The following is a 25,499-nucleotide window of genomic DNA, read 5'->3' as shown; positions in this document are numbered from 1 at the left end:
AAAAAAATAACATACGTATGTATCGCAAATGGAATACACCTAACTATAACAGTATCACAACATGATCGCTGAAAGAAATCACATACAGAAGGCAAACCATAGCGTGTATTAGCTAAAGAGTTAATACGGATGGAAAAACATCATGTATTCTTTAGGAAAAAGTTACATTATTTTATGATTCTAAAAGTATGAAGCTAATTAATACATGCTCTTAATGAACATTATTCATTAGTTTTCATAATACTCTTGTGAAATGACTCCCTGTTACAGTAAGGAAGCAAAATAATCAATTTACAAATGGCTCCACGAATATATGTGCATGGTTGCTTATATCAAGCACAATAGATGATCCCACCTGCCCTGGAGGTCCAGAGACAGTCCGCCTAGTGTAGGACCCCACTGTCACAGGCAGATTGGTGCTCACAATTTGATTAAAATGAACCTTAAGTTTATAAGTGTAAATATTAGTTTTTGCATTGTATCCACATCCTTCCCCATTTTTTGCCATTGGGAAGTTTCTGGCTAACTTTGTCTTTTGTCTATACCAACCAATCAGAGCTCAGCTCTGAGCTGATTCAGCTACTGTACGTTCACACTTGGGTTTGGACAATCTATTGTCTTTTCTGTTTTTAGGAACAAACAGAATTAATGTAAAAGACAGAGCCATTGCATAACTGATGCAAATGGAAGCAGCGGGACCCCATTGATTATTATGGCGTCTATCATGCTTCCCTCATTGAAAATGGAGAAAAAAAGTGCATCTTGCAGAACTATCTTTCCTATGTAAGAACTGAGAGAGACAGATCCTATAATATTCAATGGGTCCCTCTCATTTTGACATTAAAGCAGTTGTCCAGTGAAAACAAGTTATCATCTATCTCCAAAATAGGTGATAATGTACTGATTGGTGGAGGTCCAACTGCTGGGACCTGCAGAATGGAGAATTGTATCCTCAATGGGGCACTTTTATCCCTGTTACAAAATGCATACTGCTGGTTGGACGTACGATTGTCGCTCCATTCATTCTCTATGGGGATGATGCCAGAAAAGACTGTGTGCAGTGTCTGGCAGCCCCATAGGGAATGAATGCAGGGGTGGTCAAGCATGGGTATTACCACACCAATCTAAAGTGACCCATTCTGCCGATCAGTGCGGGTCCCAGCATTCATACCCCACTGATCAACAAGTTATCCCCTATAATCTGGATAAGTGATCACTTCTTCCGGACAATCCTTTTAATTCTGTCAGTTAATGCAAGTATGAACGTAGCGTAATATGATCTAATATCACCGTATGGTCATTTCAGTGGCGGACACAGACAGAAGATGGCCTCTGTGCAAGAACAGAGACGATGGGCCCTTTCAGCCCAATAATGTGTCTGTGACAGAAGCTACTTACTCCTTTGGAGCTGGATGTGGGCCCCCTTATCTCTTAGACCACGTTGCGGCTGCACAGGTTGCACCAATGGTATGTCCACCTTTTGCTCACTTCTGGCTATAATGTATGTTTGTACTCCATAAACACAGTCAATGCCCATCCCCCATGGCCATGTTACTTTCTTAATATTATTGCCATGTTTTAGCAGAATCAACATACATAAGATTTGAAGTACATTTTTGAAACATCAGCGCTATAGTACAGACAATTTTGTATTGCGCCTACATCACATTTTCACATTAATCAACATTATATACAGTAAATCATTTTACAAGAAACTGTACCAACAGATTCAGTAAGATACGGTCCAAGCAGCAGCTACCTGACCCTTGAGAAACATAATATTGAGGCTTCCCAAACTAGATGACATTGTGAATGTCCACTGAAAGTGATAGACAAGTTTAGTCACATGGTTGTAACCTGGCATGTAGCGCAATTAGGATATTTTGGGTTACATTAGATTGAAGAACACGTCTTGACTCAATGGACCATTGCATATTCTACTCCATGTGCTATCTACCGGATTTGTGTAGCTTGACAGTATAACAATCCTTCCCTATCAGCAGCATACAAATGTGATGCACACATAAAACAACGCCAGTTTGCTTGCACCATTCGTTCATCTCTACTCCACACTAATTAGAAAAGTTTCAGAGAAACTTTCGAACATGTTAAAAAAGTGACAGGGGGGCGTAAAACTAGTATAAATACACTGATGCGACTGATTTGCCCCTAAGTAAGATTTATATTGGTGTATACATATATTCTATTCACATACACTTGTAATTATTTTACCTGTTTAATCAGATCTGTTGATGACGTGTCACTTAACGCATTAATCCCAATCCCGGAATCGTCAGACTCGATAGGATTCTCTGTTGGAGCAATCTGTGCTGGTTTGAGAAATGCAAACTCATTTTCAGTTGAGTCCACAGCTATGGACATATCACATGGATATGGCAGAGTTGATGCTGCATAGTTCACTGGAAATCGTGGTCCAACCTGAGAATACATATCTGATGTTAGGTAGCCAAATGTTTTAGGATGACTTGACTTTGATCTTCTCCATCTGGATATAATTGCAGCCATAACAGTCAACGTAAACAGAAAAGATATGGCCGCCAAAGCTATTACTAAATAGATGTTCAAGTTGGATGAAAAGTCCGAGCTCTGCGATTCAGTATTTAGCTTGGAAATATCTTGTTGAAAATTTTCTGCGATTACTAGATTTAGGGTCGCAGTGGCAGAAAGAGGAGGTTTTCCATGGTCCTTCACAATCACTACTACAGAGTGTTTCAATGGGTCTTTCTCTTCAAAAGTTCGTGAGGTTCTGATCTCACCGCTGTACCGGCCAATGGTAAAGGATGACGGTTCTGGACTGCTCAGGAACTCATAGGAGAGCCAGGCATTGTGTCCAGAATCGGCATCGACTGCCACCACTTTGGTTACTAAATAACCTTTCTGAGAAGAACGAGGGACTGTCTCATACTGTGCTGTCCCACCTCTTCCACTGGAGGGATATAGGATCTTGGGATGATTATCATTTTGATCTATAACGTATATCCTTGTGGAAACAGTGCTGGACAATTGAGGACTTCCATTATCTTCAGCCATTATTTGAACTTCAAGCTCCCTCAACTGTTCATAGTCAAATAGTCGTTGAGCATAAAGGTCTCCAGTTTCAGAGTTAATGGAAAGGAACGATGATATTGGTACATCACCTATATTGCCATTGATAATAGAATACTTAATTTTACTGTTATCATTAAGGTCCAGATCAGATGCCTGCACTGAAAAGAGTGAGGAACCTGCTGCTTTATTCTCTGATACGTACACGTCATACCTTGCTTGGTCAAAAACAGGGGCATTATCGTTCACATCTGTTACCTCCAGCCTAATGGTTTTAGTGGTGGACAGCGGAGGAGATCCTCTATCTGTGGCCGTAATTGTGATGTTGTACACGTCATTATCTTCTCTGTCCAAGCTATTTGATGTTTGGAGTCTATAATACTTGCTAGATGATGACATTATTTCAAAAGGCAATGAGCCTGTGATTTTACAGGAGATATCTCCATTTGCTCCTGAGTCCACATCATGTATGTTAATAAGTGCCACCAGTGTCCCCGGTAATGCGTCTTCTGGTAATGTGTTGGAGATGGATGAAAGAATGATTTCAGGAGCATTGTCGTTTGCATCAATAATCTTCACAACCACCTTGGCATGAGAGACTAGGCCTCCTCCATCCTCGGCTTCAATGATCATATCATAGCTCTTGGTAGTCTCGAAATCCAGATGACCCTTTGTTCTAATTTCTCCAGTCGTGGGATCTATTGAGAAAACTTGTTGAGCTATTTTGTTGATATGGCTGAAGGAATAGGTAATCTGTCCATTTATACCTTCATCTCCATCGGTGGCATCCAGCTGCAACACCAGGGAATTGACAGGGGCATTTTCAGCCATGCTCACCTGGTACAGTTCTTTTGTGAATAATGGAGGATTATCATTTATATCGCTGACACTTATTTTAATGACAGCTGTCCCAGTCTTTACAGGCTGACCTCCATCCAGAGCAGTTAGAATAATTTCATAGGAGGACTGCTGCTCTCTGTCCAGCATCTTCTGTAACACCAGCTCCGGGTATCTTCTTCCATCGTTACTTATTTTTTCACGCAGATTGAAATAATTGTTTTCAGAGATTTTGTAGCTTTGCAAAGAGTTAATTCCAGCATCTAGATCCACTGCATTTACAAGTATAAATTTTGTACCGGGATGGGTCAACTCACTTATTTCTAAATTAATAACGCTCTTGGAAAACACAGGAGGATTATCATTAATATCCTGGATTTCAACCGTCACTGGAAACACAGACAAAGGATTTTCAAGCACAGCTTCCAGGCTTAGGAAACAACTGGATGCCGTCTCGCAAACAGTCTCCCGGTCTATCCTATCTGAGACATAGAGGTTGCCATCTTCTACGTTAATATGAAAGAAATTCTCTGCATCTTCAGAGGAGAGGTGAAATTTCCTCATTGCCAACTGCTTGACGTTCAGACCCAAGTCTTTAGCAATTGTTCCTACCAAAAAGCCTTTCTTTGTCTCTTCAGGAATAGAATAACGAAGCTGAGCAGAAATAGCCCGAAGCCCACAACAGAGTAACACAAAGCATAGTACTTGCCAATCCATTGTACTCCAACTTCTTCTGCCCCTGTATTCCTGGAGAACCATTGTGAAAAGTTGTGATCTGTCCCCAAAGTGCAGCAGAAATCTCCTCCACGTCTACGAGTGATGGATCAGGATGAATTGTAGGAGCCACTGTGTTTGTGAGCCTTACAAGCCCGTGTATCACAGGAGGATGTCTTTCTGTAGTCTGTTCTGTGTATTTACTGGAAACTCCAACGGTCCTGCACGTCTAACAATGTCACCATAGTGGGCAACAGCGACATGCAGTGGCTCACCTCGGAATTGCAGTTCTGCTGCTTTAATATACGCATTATCCTATTTGAAATAATCCATTATCTAGTTCATCTGTCTCAGATTTCCATACATAAGTTACTTTTGTAGCATGGCTCAGTCATTTATACTAGGCGATCACACATGCACTTTATACAATGATCATGTATGACACATTGTGGAATAATTCAAATAGGAGATAGTTAACTAAGACATATAGAATCTTTAAAGGAATTGTTAATTTTCAAATATAATATTTGCCTTGCTTCATTTTGTTCAATTAAAACAAAAAATTCTGCATTCATCTTTGCCAGGTCCACCGCCAATTTCTCCGCCACTGCTCCGGGTATGTGTTTATGTCACCTTGACAGCAGGTCAGCCAATCAATGAGCTCAGCAGCTCTTCGAGGGGCATTCCGGTGTAGACGGATTGGCTGTTGCGCTGGCGGAATGGCTCATCACCGCAGCCCATGCCTGACCCCGGGAACTGGGCGAAAAAGGTGAGTATAGTGCTTAACTGTAAATAAGTGCTATATAAATAAAATTATTTTTATAGTGAGTTTTTTCTTTTTAAACAAAATGCAATGAGGAGCAAATTATAATTGAAAGCTTACAAGCCCTTTAAGTATATTCTGTTGATATATTTACTACCAGGGGTGGACATACCATATCTACGACCTGCGCAGGAGGTTGGGGAGCCCACTGCTACCTTCAGTATAGTTCTACATATATCATGGCTCAAAATGTACTCAGGATTTGTTAGAGATACATAATGTGGCGATGGACGGTAAGGAGTCCAAATTCATATATATATATATATATATATATATATATATATATATATATATATATACATATATATCAACTATATATATTATTTTAATTATGCAGTAGGAAAATATACTCAGCTCGCCACCTGTGTATACATTCTTCTCTGTGCATGGTAATTTGTGATCATCATTTAACGCAGAATAAAGGAAAATTAACCGGGAAGTCCATTTTATTAAAAATTCTATAGATTATATAGATTCTTTATTGCCACATATGCAAAAAGAGCAAAAAAATCACATGCATTTGCCCTAAGCCACCGTGTAAACAACTGCTTTTAGAAACGCGTTAGAAACTGCAAGAAAACACGAGCGATTTTACGGCTCTTTTTGTATTATTGCATGTGTGAAAATAAAAAATAACTCATATGTTTTTTCACCGAACGGACGTGCTTGTTATTTTTTCTTTATTATATTAATTATATAGTAATATAGATAATTCATATTGTGTATCTATGCATCCACTACAAATTTATCTTCAATCTACATCATAAATCTCCTAGTAATTCATTGCATTTCATATAGAATGACAGAAAGCATTTTTTTAACTGCATTTTCTCATTTATATTGAATGCAAAAAAATAACAAAGCTAAATATTCTAATCAATATGTCGAAGCACTTTGCAGCAGCATCACTAAAGCAACTTGTAAAGCACTGCTGCTGTCAATATGTAACATGCACTTAAAACATCAGTCATGAAGGCAAACAAGCACATATGAAGAACTCAAACAGAATGATACCAGATAGTGCAAATTGTTTATAAAGCCATAACTACCATTCAGGCAGGATATGATGGGCCCAAAGCCAAAATCCTGCCTCTTCAAAGACCTTCCTTGCTGTGATGGTTGTGCCACATAACAATGCCCCTGCAAAATTTTCATCTCAGCAACTCAGCCATGGCCTCCAAGCACATAGTATGATCTTATGGTATCTCCATAGATTACTCAGTATACCAAGGCTCATTTTAACCCCTTTCTGACCTCGGACGGGATAGTACGTCCAAGGTCAGAAGCCCCTCTTTGATGCGGGCTCCGGCGGTGAGCCCGCATCAAAGCCGGGACATGTCAGCTGTTTTCAACAGCTGACATGTGCTCGTGCGGCGCGCCCCCACACCGCCGCAGGGCCGAGGGGTACCCGGAGCCGGGCCTCTGAGATCTCAGTCCTGGGGTTGTCACGGTGGCTAGACCCGGTCCGTGGCCCTGTCTGTCAGTGGGGGACGTCCGGTGCAATAAGTGGTGTTGTAACGGTGCAGGTCGCGGTAAATAATGAGGACACCAGGTTGCAGTCTCTTTACCTCTTTACTGAAGATGTTGGAGACCTCAGTCCAGAGCGCTGTTAACTGGGTTTTCAGAGACCGGCCGGTCCAACGACACATCAGGAGTTCCTCCTTACAGGTGGGAATCAGTATCTACCTTCTAGCGCTGTGTGTTGTAGTTCTTCCCTGCTGAGCTCCCGGGATAGTCCTCACAACTGTTTCTTTCTGTCTCTACTGTTCTTTCTCCGTCCTCCAGATGATATGGTAGGACGCACCCGTATGACGGGGTAGGCCTGGAGTTCTTCCGGGACCCTAGAGTCGCCCCTCTCCCACAGCTGCCTCCGTTGTCTGCTTAGGTGTTAAGTGAGACAGCCAACCTGTAATTAGCTGTCCTGCCGTGGTTTGCAATGTACTTAAAGTCTCTTACTTGCTCGGCGTTCCGGCCACCGACTATTTGCGCCTCAGAAGGATGTTGCCTCGGTCTAGCAGCAGGACCCCTTCTGGTATTTCTCCTTTTCTGTATTCCCGTTGTTTACTGGTTAGTTCTGCTCTGAGGAGTCTGCCAGGATCCCATCCCTGACAGGTCCTCTCACTAGCTCTTCCCAGCTACTTCTCCCTGTCTTCCTGTCCAACCCCCAGTTTTACCAGAGTCGTGAGGAGTGGCCTACTAGATAGGACCACCCCCCCTGGTGGCCGGAGTGTGAAGTGTGGTGTGAGTGTACCTGGTCAGAGAAACTCCTTTAGTGCAATCAGACGTACCACAGCTCCCCATAGTGGCGGAGCCACAGTACTGCAACAACCAGGACTCTGGGGTGCTGCACTCCCCCCCGGTTAAATCCAGTACTCCGGGACTGGGAAAACAAGAACAATAATACATGTTAACAGGAAACACACAAACTTTTGAAATAGCATAACAATTGAACATAACAAGGCTTCCCTTTACGGGAGGTGAGGATTCTTGAACGTTGCAAAAGTTAGGTCATGCACAGTTTATGACTCTCAGTTCAGTGATTGAAACAGCGGGGACCCCGGGTAAACAAAGGGGCCCCCCTTTTTGAAAGTTTTTGAGCAATTAACCGTCCATTACTCTATTGTCCATTTAAAAACCTGTAACAAAAAGATATATATACAACATTTTCAATTAAATAGCAGCCCTTATTAATACCTCCAAAGTTTGTAGCGGAGGGGAGTTTGATTTTGAGTGCTGCGTGTGGACCTTCGCAACGCAGGGGTTGCTATTGGCCTAACAGGGCCCGCTATGCTTGCTACCGCTGGTGTAGTGCGCTGTCTTCTAACTACACTTCTAGTGAGTCTGGGTAGCACTGGCAGGTTGGGGCTCTCAGAGCTGCTGCTATCAACAGTGGGTACGGCAGGCTCACTGATAGCAGAGGGAGGATTTGCCGGTTCAACGGTTGGCATGGCTTCTTCAGGCAAGGCTTGTTGAGGTTGCGGGGCCGGATGATCTGGTACCACCGTTGTTTCTGGTGGGTCCGGCTGTGGAAACGTTAGAACAGGTACCGCGATGGCCTGATTTATCTGAGTCCAGGACTGGGGAAAGTCACCAAGGACAGTATGGAACATCTTCTCCTTTTCTACCGGCGGGGAGATTTCTGGGGCCGTGCCCCTCTCTTTCAACTTATCGGGGCAGACCTTAAGGTGATCCCTGGATACCGCTGTCGAGGTCTCCCCTCTGTCCTTGCTGATGAGACAGACCTTAGTGTTGTCGAAGTCGGATGGCAAGATGGTATACGGTTCCGCTTCCCATTGGTCATCAAGCTTGTGTAACCTCCTCTTTCGTTTAAGCACTTGCTCACCAGGTGACAGGGGAATCGCAGGAGCGTGTTGATTGTAGTCCCTTTCTTGTTTCTGCCTAGCCTGGGCGAGACTTCTCTCCACACACTCCTGTACTTCGCGGTATCTTCGCTGCCTTTCTGTATCCCAATCTGCCTCCGGCGAGGTATCTTCGGGTACTAGGACCCCCATGTCCAGATCAACGGGTAACCGACTAGACCTTCCTCGCATCAGGTACGCTGGAGTACAGTTGGTGGAACTTACTGGGATGTGGTTGTACATATCCACCAAGTCAGGCAACTTTGTCGGCCACAGGTTCCGTTCCTCCACAGGCAAGGTCTTCAATAAATCGATTACTACCTGGTTCATCTTCTCGCACATCCCGTTGGTTTGGGGGTGGTACGGTGTAGTTCTGATCTTCTTACACCCGTACAACTGGCAGAATTCTTGAAACACTTCCGCTTCGAATGCAGGCCCCTGATCGGTCAGTACTTTCTCTGGGTAGCCATGGGGTCTACAAAAGTGCTGCTGGAAGGCCCTGGCGGCAGTCCTAGCTGTTAGATCCTTGACAGGCACAACCACCAAAAACCTGGAGTAGTGGTCCACGATGGTAAGGGCGTAGATATAGCCCGACCGGCTAGGCGTCAGCTTCACATGATCCAGCGCGACCAGTTCGAGCGGCCGTTTGGTGATGATAGGCCGCAGGGGAGCCCGTTGACTGTCACGGTCCTTCCTTCGCAGACTACACGGACCACACTCTCGACACCACTTCTCAATGGTTCTCTTCATGCCAATCCAATAGAACCTCCCTCGGAGCAGCTTCTCCAGCTTCCTCCATCCGAAGTGTCCGGCTCCATCATGGTAGGCTCCCAGAACCATGGGCGCATCTCGCCTTGGCACCACTATCTGCCACACCAATTCATGAGTACGTGGGTCGATGCTCCTCCTGCACAACTTGCCATCATGGATAAACAGTTTGCTTCTCCCCTTCCACAGCTGTTGAGTTTCTTGTGGATCATCTGGGCCAGGGTGCAACCCAGCCTGCGTCAAGAGTTCCTTCACCTGACGGACCGCGGGGTCACTATCCTGGGTTTCTGCCCATCCGTGGTGGGGCAGGGGATTCAGCGTGGCATCCGGTTGGTTCTTGTGCCTGTTCTTCACATGGTGAGAGTTCTGAGTGGCTTTGGGGCGATGGAAGGCAGGCAGCTCCACCTCTTCAAGTGCCTCCGGGTCTTCTCCCACTTCTGGTAGATTGGGCATTCGGGACAGAGCATCGGCATTGGCATTCTGGTGTCCTGCCCGATATTTGATGGTGAAATCATAGTTGGACAGCCGGGCCATCCACCGCTGTTCCAAAGCCCCGAGTTTGGCAGTATCCAGATGCGTTAGCGGATTGTTGTCCGTGAAGACGGTGAATTTCGCAGAGGCCAGGTAGTGCTTAAATCTCTATGTCACTGCCCAGACAAGGGCAAGGAATTCCAGTTTGAAGGAACTGTAGTTGTCAGGGTTCCTTTCCGTGGGACGGAGTTTCCTGCTGGCGTAAGCGATCACCCTTTCTTTGCCGTTCTGAACCTGGGACAGCACGGCTCCTAATCCCACATTACTGGCATCTGTGTACAGCACAAACGGTTGATCGTATTCGGGGTAAGCCAGTATCTCTTCTCCCGTCAGTGCCGACTTCAAACAGGTGAAGGATTCCTCCAGCTCTTCGTTCCAATCAAAGGGGGTTTTCCTCCCCTTGGTCTTCTTTGGTTGGCCCACCAGCAGATTTTGCAAGGGTGCGGCCTTCTTGGTGAAATCCTTAATGAATCTCCGATAGTAACCTACCAACCCGAGGAACTGCCGGACTTCGTGGAGGTCACTGGGCTTTGGCCAGTCCTTGATCACTGTGACCTTGTCGGAGTCTGGGGCCACTCCTTCAGCGCTCACCACATGGCCCAGGTACTGCACTTTAGGTTTCAGCAGATGACACTTGGACGGTTTCACTTTTAGGCCGAAGTTGGACAAGGCTTCGAACACCTCGGCCAGGTGCTTCAGATGGTCTTCGTAGGTTTTAGAGAAGACTATGACGTCATCCAGATATAGCAGTACGGTTTCAAAGTTCAGGTGTCCCAGGCAGCTCTCCATCATCCTCTGGAACGTTCCGGGAGCATTGCACAATCCGAAGGGCATGTAGTTGAACTCACAGAGGCCCATTGGCGTCGTGAAGGCCGTCTTCTCTTTGTCCGCCTCCGCCACAGGAACCTGCCAGTACCCACTGGTGAGATCTAAGGTAGAGAAGTAGTTAGCAGATTTTAAAGCAGCCAGAGATTCCTCTATCCTGGGCAGTGGGTATGCGTCCTTATGTGTAATGCGATTCAACTGCCTGTAATCAACACACATCCTCATTGTACCATCTTTCTTTTTAACGAGGACTAACGGAGCTGCCCAGGGGCTACAGCTGTCTCTCACCACCCCAGCCTCCTTCATTTCCCGCAACATGTCCTTGGCACACTGGTAATGAGCTGGGGGTACAGGGCGATATCTCTCTTTTATGGGTCGGTGATCTCCCGTGGGGATGTGATGTTGGATCCCTTTCACCTGCCCAAAATCTGAGGGGTGTTTGCTGAATACCTGCTCGTACTCGTGTACTACCCTGTAAGCCCCCTGTATTTGATGAGATGGGGTAGAGTCAGTGCCCACATGCAATTCCCGACACCAGTCTTTCGAGTGCTCTGCAGAACCTTTGTTCTCCGCCACGTTTGACGGGACCAAGGGTCCAGGTGTCTGTATTACACTATTATTGACAGTGAACAGTTTGGCGAGCGTGGTATACTTGGTTAGGTGGACCTCTTCCTCCCCACAATTGAGGACACGTACGGGCACTCTCCCCTGTCGGACGTCGACCACCCCCCGGGCTGTCAGAACAGTAGGCCTATTGTCTGAATATACAGGTTCTACCAAGGCCTGGTAGTCCCTACCCCTGAGGCCTATGGCTGCTCGACACCATATTAACATTTCACTCTTGGGAGGTATCGCGATGGGGTTTGAATCACTTACAGTGACACGACCAATCTCACCACCAGTCAGCTCTACCTGCTGTCTCTGCATCAGAGCTCTGATTTCCTTCTGCAGGGCACGTTGCTCACTGTGGCCAGCGTTTTCTGCCACCTGTTGCAACAAAACAATCACTTCTGCAAGACAATTTTCTATAACATTAGTACCAAGAGTCATCATGGGATTACATTCTCGACGATCAATATCTACAATCACAATCCCTTGGGCTTTCAATTCCACCCGCCCCACTTTGATGGTGACCTCCTTATACCCCACTTGTGGCAACGGCTGACCATTACTGGCGATTATGGTGAAATCATCGTCAGGGCCACGAGTAATATCAGCGTCCTCCCAATACCGTTTGTAGAGCACGTAAGGTATAGTCGTCACCTGAGAACCGGTGTCCAGCAAAGCATTCAAGGGGATTCCATCAATCACTACAGGGAGAACTGGTCGTCCTCCAATATACTTGGTTCTCCAATGCTGCGGGCCTGACCGTCCTACTCCTGGGGGTTGGCCCTTTGCCCCAGGGGTTGCTCGTTTAAAGGACAGTACCTTGCAAGATGGCCCACCTGGTGACAGCGGCGGCAGATGGGTCGTCCATCCTGGTGGAAGCAGTCGTCGGGCCGGCTCCTGGTCGGCGGAGTCCTCCTCTGTCGCATCCAAGGGACATCCTCCGGGCTGGAAGCCAACTGGATCTTCTCTTTGGGGGCCTCCTGTAGGGACTGCACCGTCCGGGCCAGGGCAGCGACGCTCTTAGTTAGCTCTTGCATCTGGAGCCGAAGTCCTGCGGGGGAGTCGTCCTCGAAGCTCTGGGCGTCGGCCTCCGCGGCAACTGGGGTATCCGATGCCACCTCCTGGTGGTAGGTGAGAGCGGGGCGCCTGGGTGTTACTGCGCGGCTGGGCTGTCGCTCCTGCAATGCCTGGATAGCTTTATCTTTAAACTGCACAAAAGTCAAGTCTGGATTTTGCATAGCCAGGAAGTGCAATTGGCCCCGCTGGTGACTGCACAGGAGCCCCTCAATGAACCGCTCCTTCAGGATTTTATCTTCATCCTGCATGCTGCCGGGGTCACTCTGCTTAATGGCCCGCATCGCTTCCTGGAGATTAAGGGCATAGTCCCGCAAGCTATCCTGTGACCTTTGTTTGCATCCATAAAAAATCAGTTTAATTTCTGTAGCAGTGCGAGTATCAAAGGTGGCTTTAAGCTTGGCAAAAATCTGTTGTGCAGTTCCTTTATCCTCAGCGGGCCAGGATTTCAATTCTCTAAGAGCCGCCCCAAAGAGTTGGCCGGTTATCATATGGACTTTCTGGGGCTCGGTTAGGGGATAGAACTCGAGCAGGCTGCAGAGCCCTTCTTTAAAGTCAGTGAATGTATGCGCCTCCCCAGAGTATCGTGGGAGCCAGGTCGCTCCGGGCAGGTAGGGCATGGAGAAGGGCATTATGGCTTTTGCGTTAGCGGCGGTGTCCGACTGGCTGATGGGGGCAGCGGGCCCTGCGGCAGCCAGTGGCGGTATTAGGGCTGCGGCTTCGCCCGCTGCGGGGACCGGAGCTGCCCCTGCGTCCGCGGCTGCGACCGCCACCTCCTCTCCTCCCGACTCAGACATGGCTGTCCCTTCCTCCCACTAACCTGCTGGGGGTCGGAGTTCCTCTTCCGGGATTGGCGCCTTACCGCGCTTTCCGTTCCGCGCTTCTTTTGGCTGATCCCGCCCACGTAGCTAAGGCGCCTCCCTCCGCGCGCGGCAATGGCGAATTTTGGCGGTAACTCTCCGCGGCAAGCAGTAGCACACAGTTCTCTCAATAAAGTACAGTCCAAGCACGATAAATCACGGTTCCAAGGCACACATGACCTGATTCTTCAGGCTTAAGTAGATCCTGTTCGTGACGCCAAGTTGCGGCGCGCCCCCACACCGCCGCAGGGCCGAGGGGTACCCGGAGCCGGGCCTCTGAGATCTCAGTCCTGGGGTTGTCACGGTGGCTAGACCCGGTCCGTGGCCCTGTCTGTCAGTGGGGGACGTCCGGTGCAATAAGTGGTGTTGTAACGGTGCAGGTCGCGGTAAATAATGAGGACACCAGGTTGCAGTCTCTTTACCTCTTTACTGAAGATGTTGGAGACCTCAGTCCAGAGCGCTGTTAACTGGGTTTTCAGAGACCGGCCGGTCCAACGACACATCAGGAGTTCCTCCTTACAGGTGGGAATCAGTATCTACCTTCTAGCGCTGTGTGTTGTAGTTCTTCCCTGCTGAGCTCCCGGGATAGTCCTCACAACTGTTTCTTTCTGTCTCTACTGTTCTTTCTCCGTCCTCCAGATGATATGGTAGGACGCACCCGTATGACGGGGTAGGCCTGGAGTTCTTCCGGGACCCTAGAGTCGCCCCTCTCCCACAGCTGCCTCCGTTGTCTGCTTAGGTGTTAAGTGAGACAGCCAACCTGTAATTAGCTGTCCTGCCGTGGTTTGCAATGTACTTAAAGTCTCTTACTTGCTCGGCGTTCCGGCCACCGACTATTTGCGCCTCAGAAGGATGTTGCCTCGGTCTAGCAGCAGGACCCCTTCTGGTATTTCTCCTTTTCTGTATTCCCGTTGTTTACTGGTTAGTTCTGCTCTGAGGAGTCTGCCAGGATCCCATCCCTGACAGGTCCTCTCACTAGCTCTTCCCAGCTACTTCTCCCTGTCTTCCTGTCCAACCCCCAGTTTTACCAGAGTCGTGAGGAGTGGCCTACTAGATAGGACCACCCCCCCTGGTGGCCGGAGTGTGAAGTGTGGTGTGAGTGTACCTGGTCAGAGAAACTCCTTTAGTGCAATCAGACGTACCACAGCTCCCCATAGTGGCGGAGCCACAGTACTGCAACAACCAGGACTCTGGGGTGCTGCACTCGCAATAGGCGCGGGCAGAATCGCGATCTGCCCGCGCCTATTAACTAGTTAAATGCCGCTGTCAAACGCAGACAGCGGCATTTAACTACCGCATCCGGCCGGGCGGCCGGAAATGACGGCATCGCCGACCCCCGTCACATGATCGGAGGTCGGCGATGCTTCAGTATTGTAACCATAGAGGTCCTTGAGACCTCTATGGTTACTGATCGCCGGTAGCTGTGAGCGCCACCCTGTGGTCGGCGCTCACAGCACACCTGATTTTCTGCTATATAGCAGTGAACAGCAGATCGCTGCTATGTAGCAGAGCCGATCGTGCTGTGCCTGCTTCTAGCCTCCCATGGAGGCTATTAAAGCATGGCAAAAGTTAAAAAAAAAGTTAAAAAAATGTGAAAAAAATAAAAAAAAAATATAAAAGTTTAAATCACCCCCCCTTTCGCCCCAATCAAAATAAATTAATTTAAAAAAAAATCAAACCTACACATATTTGGTATCGCCATGTTCAGAATCGCCCGATCTATCAATAAAAAAAAAAGCATTAATCTGATTGCTAAACGGCGTAGCGAGAAAAAAATTTGAAACGCCAGAATTACGTTTTTTTGGTCGCCGCGACATTGCATTAAAATGCAATAACGGGCGATCAAAAGAACGTATCTGCACCAAAATGCTATCATTAAAAACGCCAGCTCGGCACGCAAAAAATAAGCCCTCAACCGAATTTTACGAGTATCGGAAAATGGCGCTTTTTTTTTTTTTTGCAAAGTTTGGAATTTTTTTTTCACCACTTAGGTAAAAAAATAACCTAGTCATGTTAGGTGTCTATGAACTCGTAGTGACCTGGAGAATCATAATGGCAGGTCAGTTTTAGCATTTAGTGAACCTAGCAAAAAAGCCAAACAAAAAACAAGTGTGGGACTGCACTTTTTTTGCAATTTCACTGCACTTGGAATTTTTTTCCCGTCTTCTAGTACACGACATGCTAAAACCAATGATGTCGTTCAAAAGTAAAACTCGTCCTGCAAAAAAATAAGCCCTTTGACGGAAAAATAAAAAAGTTATGGCTCTGGGAAGGAGGGGAGTGAAAAACGAACAAAGAAAAACGAAAAATCCCAAGGTCATGAAGGGGTTAACACCTAAAACAACTTCCAAGCTTGCAAAGAATGTATAATCAGAAAATGATCAATTGTTTAAATCAATTTTGTGTCAATATTTTTCTTATACAAAATATTTGTCTTATTCCTGTTCTTTGCAGAAATTTTTCAGCAGCCACATTATCATCAGAGGCGGAGTTACAATGACAGGTAACACTTCTATACACAGCTGATAACACAGGATCCACCAGTCACAACAGGTGATGTCACAGCCGACCCTGCTCTTCCTCCCTTCACGAGGACCTTTACACATGCTCATTAGATGCTTTTATACAATTCATAGGGTTTTAGTCAGTCTATTGCTCTTAATGACTTAATCAACGTGTAGATTTCCTGGAAGAACAGGGGTATGAATATAGAATAGCCGTAGTGGCCAGTGCTAAAAGATCTTTTTTTTTACAGATTCTGATATTAACAGAAAATAAGTGAAAGAAAAAGAAAAATACATTTAACAAAAACCTGATTTAGATAGTAGGTCATTTTCTGATAGCACATTCCCTTTAAGAGGAGCGTGGTGTGTCATGGATTCTAAAATACCTTTTATCTTTCTTAGGAATATGCCACTGCCTTTGCTCCTGCTTATGAGTAGTTTGAACTAAAATGGAAAATATAATTGTAAAATCATGCAGTATTACGTAATAATCCCGAAATTTGTATATGACTCGGCAACAATGACCATAGTGCATATTACCAGACTTGGCATTGTTCGTAGAGATAAGCGAATCTGACTATACTTAAATTCAGCAGTTCGCTAGGATTTTACAGAGAAATGAGATTTGCTCTGAATTTGTCTGATGTATGTGGTGGGGTCTCTGCTAGATCATAATAAACATGGTGTAAAATAAAAAAATGTCTACTTACCTCACCGCTACCCCTGATCCACCACCACAGCCCATCGCCTGGTCCTCTCCGTTTGGCCACTTCTTTCTTCCTTCCTTTGGTGTGCGACATCCACTTCAGACATCTTCGCTCTGCGCCGAGTCTTCTGTAGGTGTTATGACGTGCATCACCCAAAGCCTTGCCAGCGCCTCGAATGGTGCATGCTTTAACCTCTTCCCTATTAACCTTCGGAAATGGGGTTAATCTGCAGCTTAATGGTATTCTGAACCTGCCCAGTGTCAGCACTTAGGGCCCCGCTGCCAGGAGGAAATTAACTTTATTCCTTCCGGTAGTGTTCGTATTTCAATCACAGGGTTGGCGCTGGCGCAGGTTCAGTCACCTCTCTGTGCATAGAGAGTGGTGGCTGTAATCATGTCCCCAGCACTGACTGACAGCCGACACTGACTGACAGCCGGCCCTAATGATGTACGAGCTGTCAGTGGTGACTGAACCTACACCGGCTCCACCTTATTACTGAAACCCAAATGTTGCCAAGAAGAATAAAGTCCCTCCCTAACCTGCACATTAACCCCATATCAGCAGGTTAATAGCGTTTTTTCACATGACATGTTCCCTTTAAGAAAATCCAATTTTTTTTGTAAACAAATTTTCTTAATCTTTAATATCATTAGTATATAATATCAGTCCTGCAAATCATTGGGCATAGACATGTACTAGAGAAGGGGACGTGTTAAGGATTGTATTAGTCACAAGTATTGTTTTACTTTACAACTTCTTTATATACCTGCTTGGGAATATCTTTACTGTGCTGGCTGGCCAGATGAACGCTAGACAGGTGGAAGTGACATGCAGCGAGGGACATATCAAGCCATTAAGTATCTCTACGTACTTTATGTTTTATGGACACTTTAGTAAATGAAAATTATAAATATTTGATCAGTATAGACAGATATTGATATGTAGTGCAGAAAAAACAGATAAAATGACTGTGCTTTACTAGCTGTTAGTACAAAAAGTGATGTACCCATATACAATTCCTAGGCCAGGGTCACATTAGCGTAAAACATCAGATGCGATATGCTAATGACCCTCGGCTCTGATCCTCTCACATTACAAAATCACAACACCGGTGCAGAAGAGACGGAAAATTAATTTCTACATCTCCTGCATTGCCGATGTCCGCAGGAATCACACTGCACTTGGATGACATCCAAGTGCAGTCTGATGTTTTAAACCCACCCATAGACTTGTATGAGTGATTACCGTCCGATATACAATGCCAATCACAGCATGCAGAGTTTTTTTCTCATGCCGACTCGGCATGAGAAATTAAACACTAGTCGTCTCTGCTTCATAGTATAACATTGGGGCGAGTACTATCCGATGAAACATCGCATAGCATTCGTCCGAGTTATATGCCAGTGTGACCGAGCCCTTATAAATAGTTATCCAGCAAAAAAAAATTACCACTGATATTAATATGGACATATGGAAAGAGAATAATTTTTCCACTACTACATCGTTTCATAGCCCTCTTGATACTTACTATTCAACGGCTTAAGTGATAAGTCAGTTTGTCACATGTTTCTTCTATAGGTCTTTAGCGAAAAAAAAAAACATTAAAAAAACTGAACATATGAAAAGCAAGTCATTTTTACAACAGAAATGAGTAGAATGAATCCTTCAAACTTTTTTGAGCGATTTTCAAAAAACTCCTCCAAACCCTTTATGCACAGACCACTTGGACCTTATTCAGATGTCCAAGTTTCGTGTATTCTGTGTATTTTATGAACAGAACATATGCCCATTATAATCTATGGAACTGTTCACATGTAGGTGATTGTTTTACAGATCAAGTGTTTGCTTTAAAAAAAAATATATGGAGACAAGTTCTTTTTTGATCCAAGTCATGGATCAAACTCACTCATTCAAATGTTTAGGTATGTGAAAAACTTGGATGCGACCACATCTACATCCTAGCGCTGTCTGTTCACTGATTGATAGAAGTTAGAGAACCGTCATCGTTATTTTTTTGCATATGAGAGAAAATGAGGAAACATGATAAAAACAGATAAACTGGTGAAAATCTGATTGAGAACACTGATTTCATGTGCTTTACGCCCCCACAACCCCCCAAATAAATAGACATCTAAATGAAGAATTAGGCTATGTTCACACACAGTGTTTTTGCAGCATTTTTTTCTTTTTTATACAAACTAAAAACTGTTTTTTTACAGTACCATCAAAGTCTATGAGATTTCAGAAATCCCATGCACCTGCGCTTTTTTTCCCGTATGAATTTGAAAACTGCAGCGATTTTTAACTCTGCATTATGTCAATTCTTACAGTGTTTTTGCAGCGTTTTGTTCACCCATACAAAGCACTGAGAAAGTGAGAAAACGCTTAGGCTGGTTTCACACGTCAGTGGCTCCGGTACGTGAGGTGACAGTTTCCTCACGTACCGGAGACACTGACACACGTAGACCCATTAAAATCAATGCATCTGTTCGGATGTCATTGATTTTTTGCGGACCGTGTCTCCATGTGCCAAACACGGAGACATGTCAGTGTTCGTGGGAGCGCACGTATTACACGGACCCATTAAAGTCAATGGGTCCGTGTAAAACACGCACCTCACACGGACGGTCTCCGTGTGGCGTGCCAGAGACAGCGCTACAGTAAGCGCTGTCCCCCCACTGGTGCTGAATCCGCGATTCATATGTTCCCTGCAGCAGCGTTTGCTGCAGAGAAAATATGAATAATAGTGTTTAAAATAAAGATCTACCTGTCCACACGTGTGCCGCACGTATGGCCTACGTGAGTTCACAGGCACACGGACACGGATAACTCCGGTACCGATTTATTCCGGTACCGGAATTATCTGGACGTGTGGGACAGCCCTTACAGAAAGCAGAATGTTTGCAGTGTTATTGATGAGTAAAACTTACTTTATTAGACTTTTACTGTAGACCAAGCACACCTGTAATCCACACCTAAAAAAAACAGGGCGTTTTCATTGCCAAGAGAACAGATATTGGCTTCAGAAAAAAACCCCAGCAAAAACTCTGTGTGAACACAGCCTTAGATTGATTTGTATTGCAGCAAAATGTGCTCAGTTAGGATAAATTTGGTGCAATTTGTGCTTTATTGAGGACAGAAAATGATATCTACGATTTCTATTTAGGTTTAGATTTGGTATTTAATGTGCCAAATTTGTTATAATAAATCTAGTAAATAAATAATAAATAATAAAATAATAAATAAATCTAAAAGTCAAGTAGCAATAAATCTACAGTGCTGGCCAGTAAAAAAAAATATAATACACAAAAAAGAGGAGAAAGATAAAGGCACTTCTGCACTTCTAAAAGCAGGAAATATCTATTAAGACCAACAAACAACAAACATCTTAAAATAATAAGAAAGCCACATTGTAACAAACAATCACCGTAGAGAAAACAACTCAAACCTCCGGTCTGGACGGATATAGACCATGTGGGAAAATGATATAACAAGGACACCAAAGATATAAAGGGAAAGAAAAAAACTGCGAAAATAATAATAATAATAATAATAATAATAATAATAATAAATAACAAAATAATAAAATTGTTACCTGCACTTAGTAAAGTGCGGGTAACAATCAGTAAATAAATAACAATGCAAATTCAAACCAGGGAATAAGTATTATATACTATGGAAAATCATGTCCAGAAAATGACCTAAATAGATGGTAGCAAGGGAAATAAAGTGCACCCAGGTATCAAATACCCATGGGGAAGGTTCCCTACTTTCTGGTCACACTGCCACTTTTTAAGAGTTTTGAGGGATGAAAAAAGTAGAGAACATTATGGTAAATAAGAAACTTTTTTATGCAAAAAAAAACTTTTGCAAGTCTGTTGATAAATTCTCCTTTATGTGGTATCTATAGAGGTTTTATTTTAAAGCACCACTCCAGCAGTTTTGTATTGAAGTGGTGTCACTAATATTAGTTCCCTACGTCAAGTCTTAAACATAGCTAGCAGTCACTGTCTTCATCTTTTATCGGCACCGCTCTGGACGGTCTCCAGGAGTTTTTGACCTATTGGATCTCTCCAGTGCTTGCTCGGCCAGCCGCGAGCTACAACTCAATGTAAGTCTATGGGAGCCAGAATGAGGCCCTCAGACTAAGGCCACATTCACACGTTCACTATTTGGTGCATTTTTTACCTCAGTATTTGTAGGCCAAAACCAGGAGTGGAACAATCAGAGGAAAGGTATAATATAAACACGTCACGACTTCTGTATTTATCACCCATTCCTGGTTTTGGCTTACAAATTCTGAGGTAAAATACTGAACGTGTGAATGTGGCTTTACACTGAACGTGTATGACCTTTACCTATGACTTCTGGTCCGTCAGAAGTTGTGGTCACAAGATGGTGGCATGAGATGGGAGCGGTACTGGGAAGAGCTGAAGACGGCGGCTGCAACACTTCCAACAGTGAAATAAGAAAACCAAACCCTGAGGCTTTAAAAAAACAGAAACAGAAACCCCCCAAATACTGAACCAATAAGAGGAAACTAAACTCCATCTGTGACATTTTTGTTTTCCTCTATATCAGTGTTGCATATAGTTTTTTTTACAGAGATGTATCCTGGTATAATTCTCCTATACATGGACAGACACATTCGTGTGACGCCTGCTACATTGTCACAGGACTTATCAAAAGAGAAGCTGGGATACATCCTTCAATATTTTCAAAACCATCTATAAAGTAAAATTGTTTTTGTTGTCTGTTGCCCAGAGCAACCAATCACAGTGCTCCTTTCATTTTACAACAGCAGTTTAACCCCTTCACCCCCAAGGGTGGTTTGCACGTTAATGACCGGGCCAATTTTTACAATTCTGACCACTGTCCCTTTATGAGGTTATAACTCTGGAACGCTTCAACGGATCTTGGCGATTCTGACATTGTTTTCTCGTGACATATTGTACTTCATGATAGTGGTAAAATTTCTTCGATATAACTTGCATTTATTTGTGAAAAAAACGAATATTTGGCGAAAATTTTGAAAATTTCACAATTTTCCAACTTTGAATTTTTATGCCCTTAAATCACAGACAAAATACTTAATAAGTAACATTTCCCACATGTCTACTTTACATCAGCACAATTTTGGAACCAAAATTTTTTTTTGTGACGGAGTTATAAGGGTTAAAAGTTGACCAGCAATTTCTCATTTTTACAACACCATTTTTTTTTAGGGATCACATCTCATTTGAAGTCATTTTGAGGGGTCTCATATGATAGAAAATACCCAAGTGTGACACCATTCTAAAAACTGCACCCCTCAAGGTACTCAAAACCACTTTCAAGAAGTTTATTAACCCTTCAGGTGTTTCACAGGAATTTTTGGAATGTTTAAATAAAAATAAACATTTAACTTTTTTTCACACAAAATTTATTTCAGCTCCAATTTGTTTTATTTTACCAAGGGTAACAGGAGAAAATAGACCCCAAAATTTGTTGTACAATTTGTACTGAGTACGCTGATACCCCATATGTGGGGGTAAACCACTGTTTGGGCGCATGGCAGAGCTCGGAAGGAAAGGAGCGCCATTTGACTATTCAATGCAAAATTGACTGGAATTGAGATGGGACGCCATGTTGCATTTGGAGAGCCCCTGATGTGCCTAAACATTGAAACCCCCCACAAGTGACACCATTTTGGAAAGTAGACCCCCTAAGGAACTTATCTAGATGTGTGGTGAGCACTTTGACCCAACAAGTGCTTCACAGAAGTTTATAATGCAGAGCCGTAAAAATAAAAAATCATATTTTTTCACAAAAATGATCTTTTTGCCCCCAATTTTTTATTTTCCCAAGGGTAAGAGAAGAAATTGGACCCCAAAAATTGTTGTGCAATTTGTCCTGAGTACGCTGATACCCAATATGTGGGTGTAAACCATTGTTTGGGCGCAGGGCAGAGCTCGGAAGGGAAGGAGCGCCATTTGACTTTTCAATGCAAAATTGACTGGAATTGAGATGGGACGCCATGTTGCGTTTGGAGAGCCCCTGATGTGCCTAAACATTGAAACCCCCCACAAGTGACACCATTTTGGAAAGTAGACCCCTTAAGGAACTTATCTAGATGTGTGTTGAGCACTTTGACCCAACAAGTGCTTCACAGAAGTTTATAATGCAGAGCCGTAAAAATAAAAAATCATATTTTTTCACAAAAATGATCTTTTCGCCCCAATTTTTTTATTTCCCCAAGGGTAAGAGAAGAAATTAGACCACAAAAGTTGTTGTGCAATTTGTCCTGAGTACGACGATACCCCATATGTGGGGGTAAACCACTGTTTGGGCGCATGGCAGAGCTCGGAAGGGAAGGAGCGCTATTTTACTTTTCAATGCAAAATTGACTGGAATTAAGATGGGATGCCATGTTGCGTTTGGAGAGCCCCTGATGTGCCTAAACATTAAAAACCCCCACAAGTGACACCATTTTGGAAAGTAGACCCCCTAAGGAACTTATCTAGATGTGTTTTGAGAGCTTTGAACCCCCAAGTGTTTCACTACAGTTTATAACGCAGAGCCGTGAAAATAAAAATTCTTTTTTTTTTCACAAAAATGATTTTTTAGCCCCCAGTTTTGTATTTTCACAAGGGTATCAGGATAAATTGGATCCCAAACGTTGTTGTCCAATTTGTCCTGAGTACGCTGATACCCCATATGTGGGGGGGAACCACTGTTTGGGCACATGACAGAGCTCGGAAGGGAAGGAGCGCCATTTGGAATGCAGACTTAAATGGATTGGTCTGCAGGTGTCACGTTGCATTTGCAGAGCCCCTGATGTACCCAAACAGTACAAACCCCCCAAAAGTGACCCCATATCGGGAACTAGACCCCCCAAGGAACTTATCTAGATGTGTTGTGAGAACTTTGAACCCCCAAGTGTTTCACTACAGTTTACAACGCAGAGCCGTGAAAATAAAAAATCTTTTTTTCCCACAAAACTTATTTTTTGGCCCCCAGTTTTGTATTTTCCCAAGGGTAGCAGGAGAAATTGGACCCCAAAAGATGATGTCCAATTTGTCCTGAGTACGCTGATACCCCATATGTTGGGGTAAACCCCTGTTTGGGCACACGGGAGAGCTCTGAAGGGAAGGAGCACGGTTTTCCTTTTTCAACGCAGAATTGGCTGGAATTCAGATCGGATGCCATGTCCCGTTTGGAGAGCCCCTGATGTGCCTAAACAGTGGAAACTCCCCAATTATAACTGAAACCCTAATCCAAACACACCCCTTACCCTAATCCCAACAGTAACCCTAACCACTCCTCTAACCCAGACACACCCAACCCTATTCCCAACCGTAAATGTAATCCAAACCCTAACCCTATCTTTAGCCCCAACCCTAACTGTAGCCCCAACCCTAGCCCCAACCCTAACCCTAGCCCTAACCCTAGCAATAACCCTAGCCCTATCACTAGCCCTAACACTAGCCGTAACACTAGCCCTAACCCTAGCCCTAACTCTAACCCTAGCCCTAACCCTAGCCCCAACTCTAACCCTAGCCCTAACCCTAGCCCCAACCCTAGCCCTAACCCTAGCCCTAACCCTAGCCCCAACCCTAGCCCTAACCCTAGCCCTAACCCTAACCCTAGTCCTAACCCTTGCCCTAACCCTAACCCTAGCCCTAACTCTAGTCCTAACCCTAATGGGAAAATGGAAATAAATACATTTTTTTATGTTTTTATTTTTCCCAAACTAAGGGGGTGATGAAGGGGGGTTTGATTTACTTTTATAGCGGGTTTTTTAGCGGATTTTTATGATTGGCAGCCGTCACACACTGAAAGACGCTTTTCATTGCAAAAAATATTTTTTGCGTTACCACATTTTGAGAGCTGTAATTTTTCCATATTTTAGTTCACAGAGTCATGTGAGATCTTGTTTTTTGCGGGACGAGTTGACGTTTTTATTGGTATCATTTTCGGACACGAGGCATTTTTTGATCGCTTTTTATTCCGATTTTTGTGAGGCAGAGTGATCAAAAAACAGCTATTCATGAATTTCTTTTGGGGGAGGCGTTTATACCGTTCCGCGTTTGGTAAAATTGATAAAGCAGTTTTATTCGTCGGGTCAGTACGATTACAGCGATATCTCATTTATATCTTTTTTTATGTTTTGGCGCTTTTATACGATAAAAACTATTTTATAGAAAAAATAATTATTTTGGTATCGCTTTATTCTCAGGACTATAACTTTTTTATTTTTTTGCTGATGAAGCTTTATGGTGGTTCATTTTTTTGCGGGACAAGATGACGTTTTCAGCGGTACCATGGTTATTTATGTCAGTCTTTTTGATCGCGTGTTATTCCACTTTTTGTTCGGCGGTATGATAATAAAGCGTTGTTTTTTGCCTCGTTTTTTTTTTTTTTTTCCTTACGGTGTTTACTGAAGGGGTTAACTACTGGGGCAGTTTTATAGGTTGGGTCGTTATGGACGCGGCGATACTAAATATGTGTACTTTTATTGTTTTTTTTAATTTTATTTAGCTAAAGAAATGTATTTATGGGAATAATATATATGTTTTTTTTCGTTATTTAGGATATTTTTTTTATTTTTTTTTACACACATGTGGGGAATTTTTTTTTTACTTTTTTACTTTGTCCCAGGGGGGGACATTACAGATCATTGATCTGACAGTGTGCACAGCACTCTGTCAGATCTGCGATCTGCTGTGCAGGGCTGCAGGCTTACCAAGTGTCTGCTCTGAGCAGGCACTCGGTAAGCCACCTCCCTCCCTGCAGGACCCGGATGCCGCGGCCATCTTGGATCCGGGACCTGCGGCGAGGAC

General features: G+C 44.2%; 1 protein-coding gene across 32 annotated transcripts in view; it reads right to left on the bottom strand.

The window, feature by feature from the left end:
• LOC143776626 (protocadherin gamma-B1-like) overlaps positions 1 to 25,499 on the bottom strand; it is a 472,349-nt gene that overhangs the window by 23,990 nt on the left and 422,860 nt on the right. Inside the window, exon 1 of one of the 32 annotated variants that reach the window (XM_077266165.1) lies at positions 2,233 to 4,822. The exons of the other annotated variants lie outside the window; for them this stretch is intronic. Coding sequence (XP_077122280.1) covers positions 2,233 to 4,662 — 2,430 coding nt within the window. The 5' untranslated portion in view covers positions 4,663 to 4,822. Of the gene's footprint in view, positions 1 to 2,232; positions 4,823 to 25,499 lie in introns of those variants that run through there. 32 annotated transcript variants of the gene reach the window in all.

Source organism: Ranitomeya variabilis, chromosome 5, assembly GCF_051348905.1.
Source record: "Ranitomeya variabilis isolate aRanVar5 chromosome 5, aRanVar5.hap1, whole genome shotgun sequence".
Taxonomy (NCBI): Eukaryota; Metazoa; Chordata; class Amphibia; order Anura; family Dendrobatidae; genus Ranitomeya; species Ranitomeya variabilis.
Note: the sequence above shows the minus strand (reverse complement) of the source record. Positions and strands in the feature narration are given on the sequence as shown.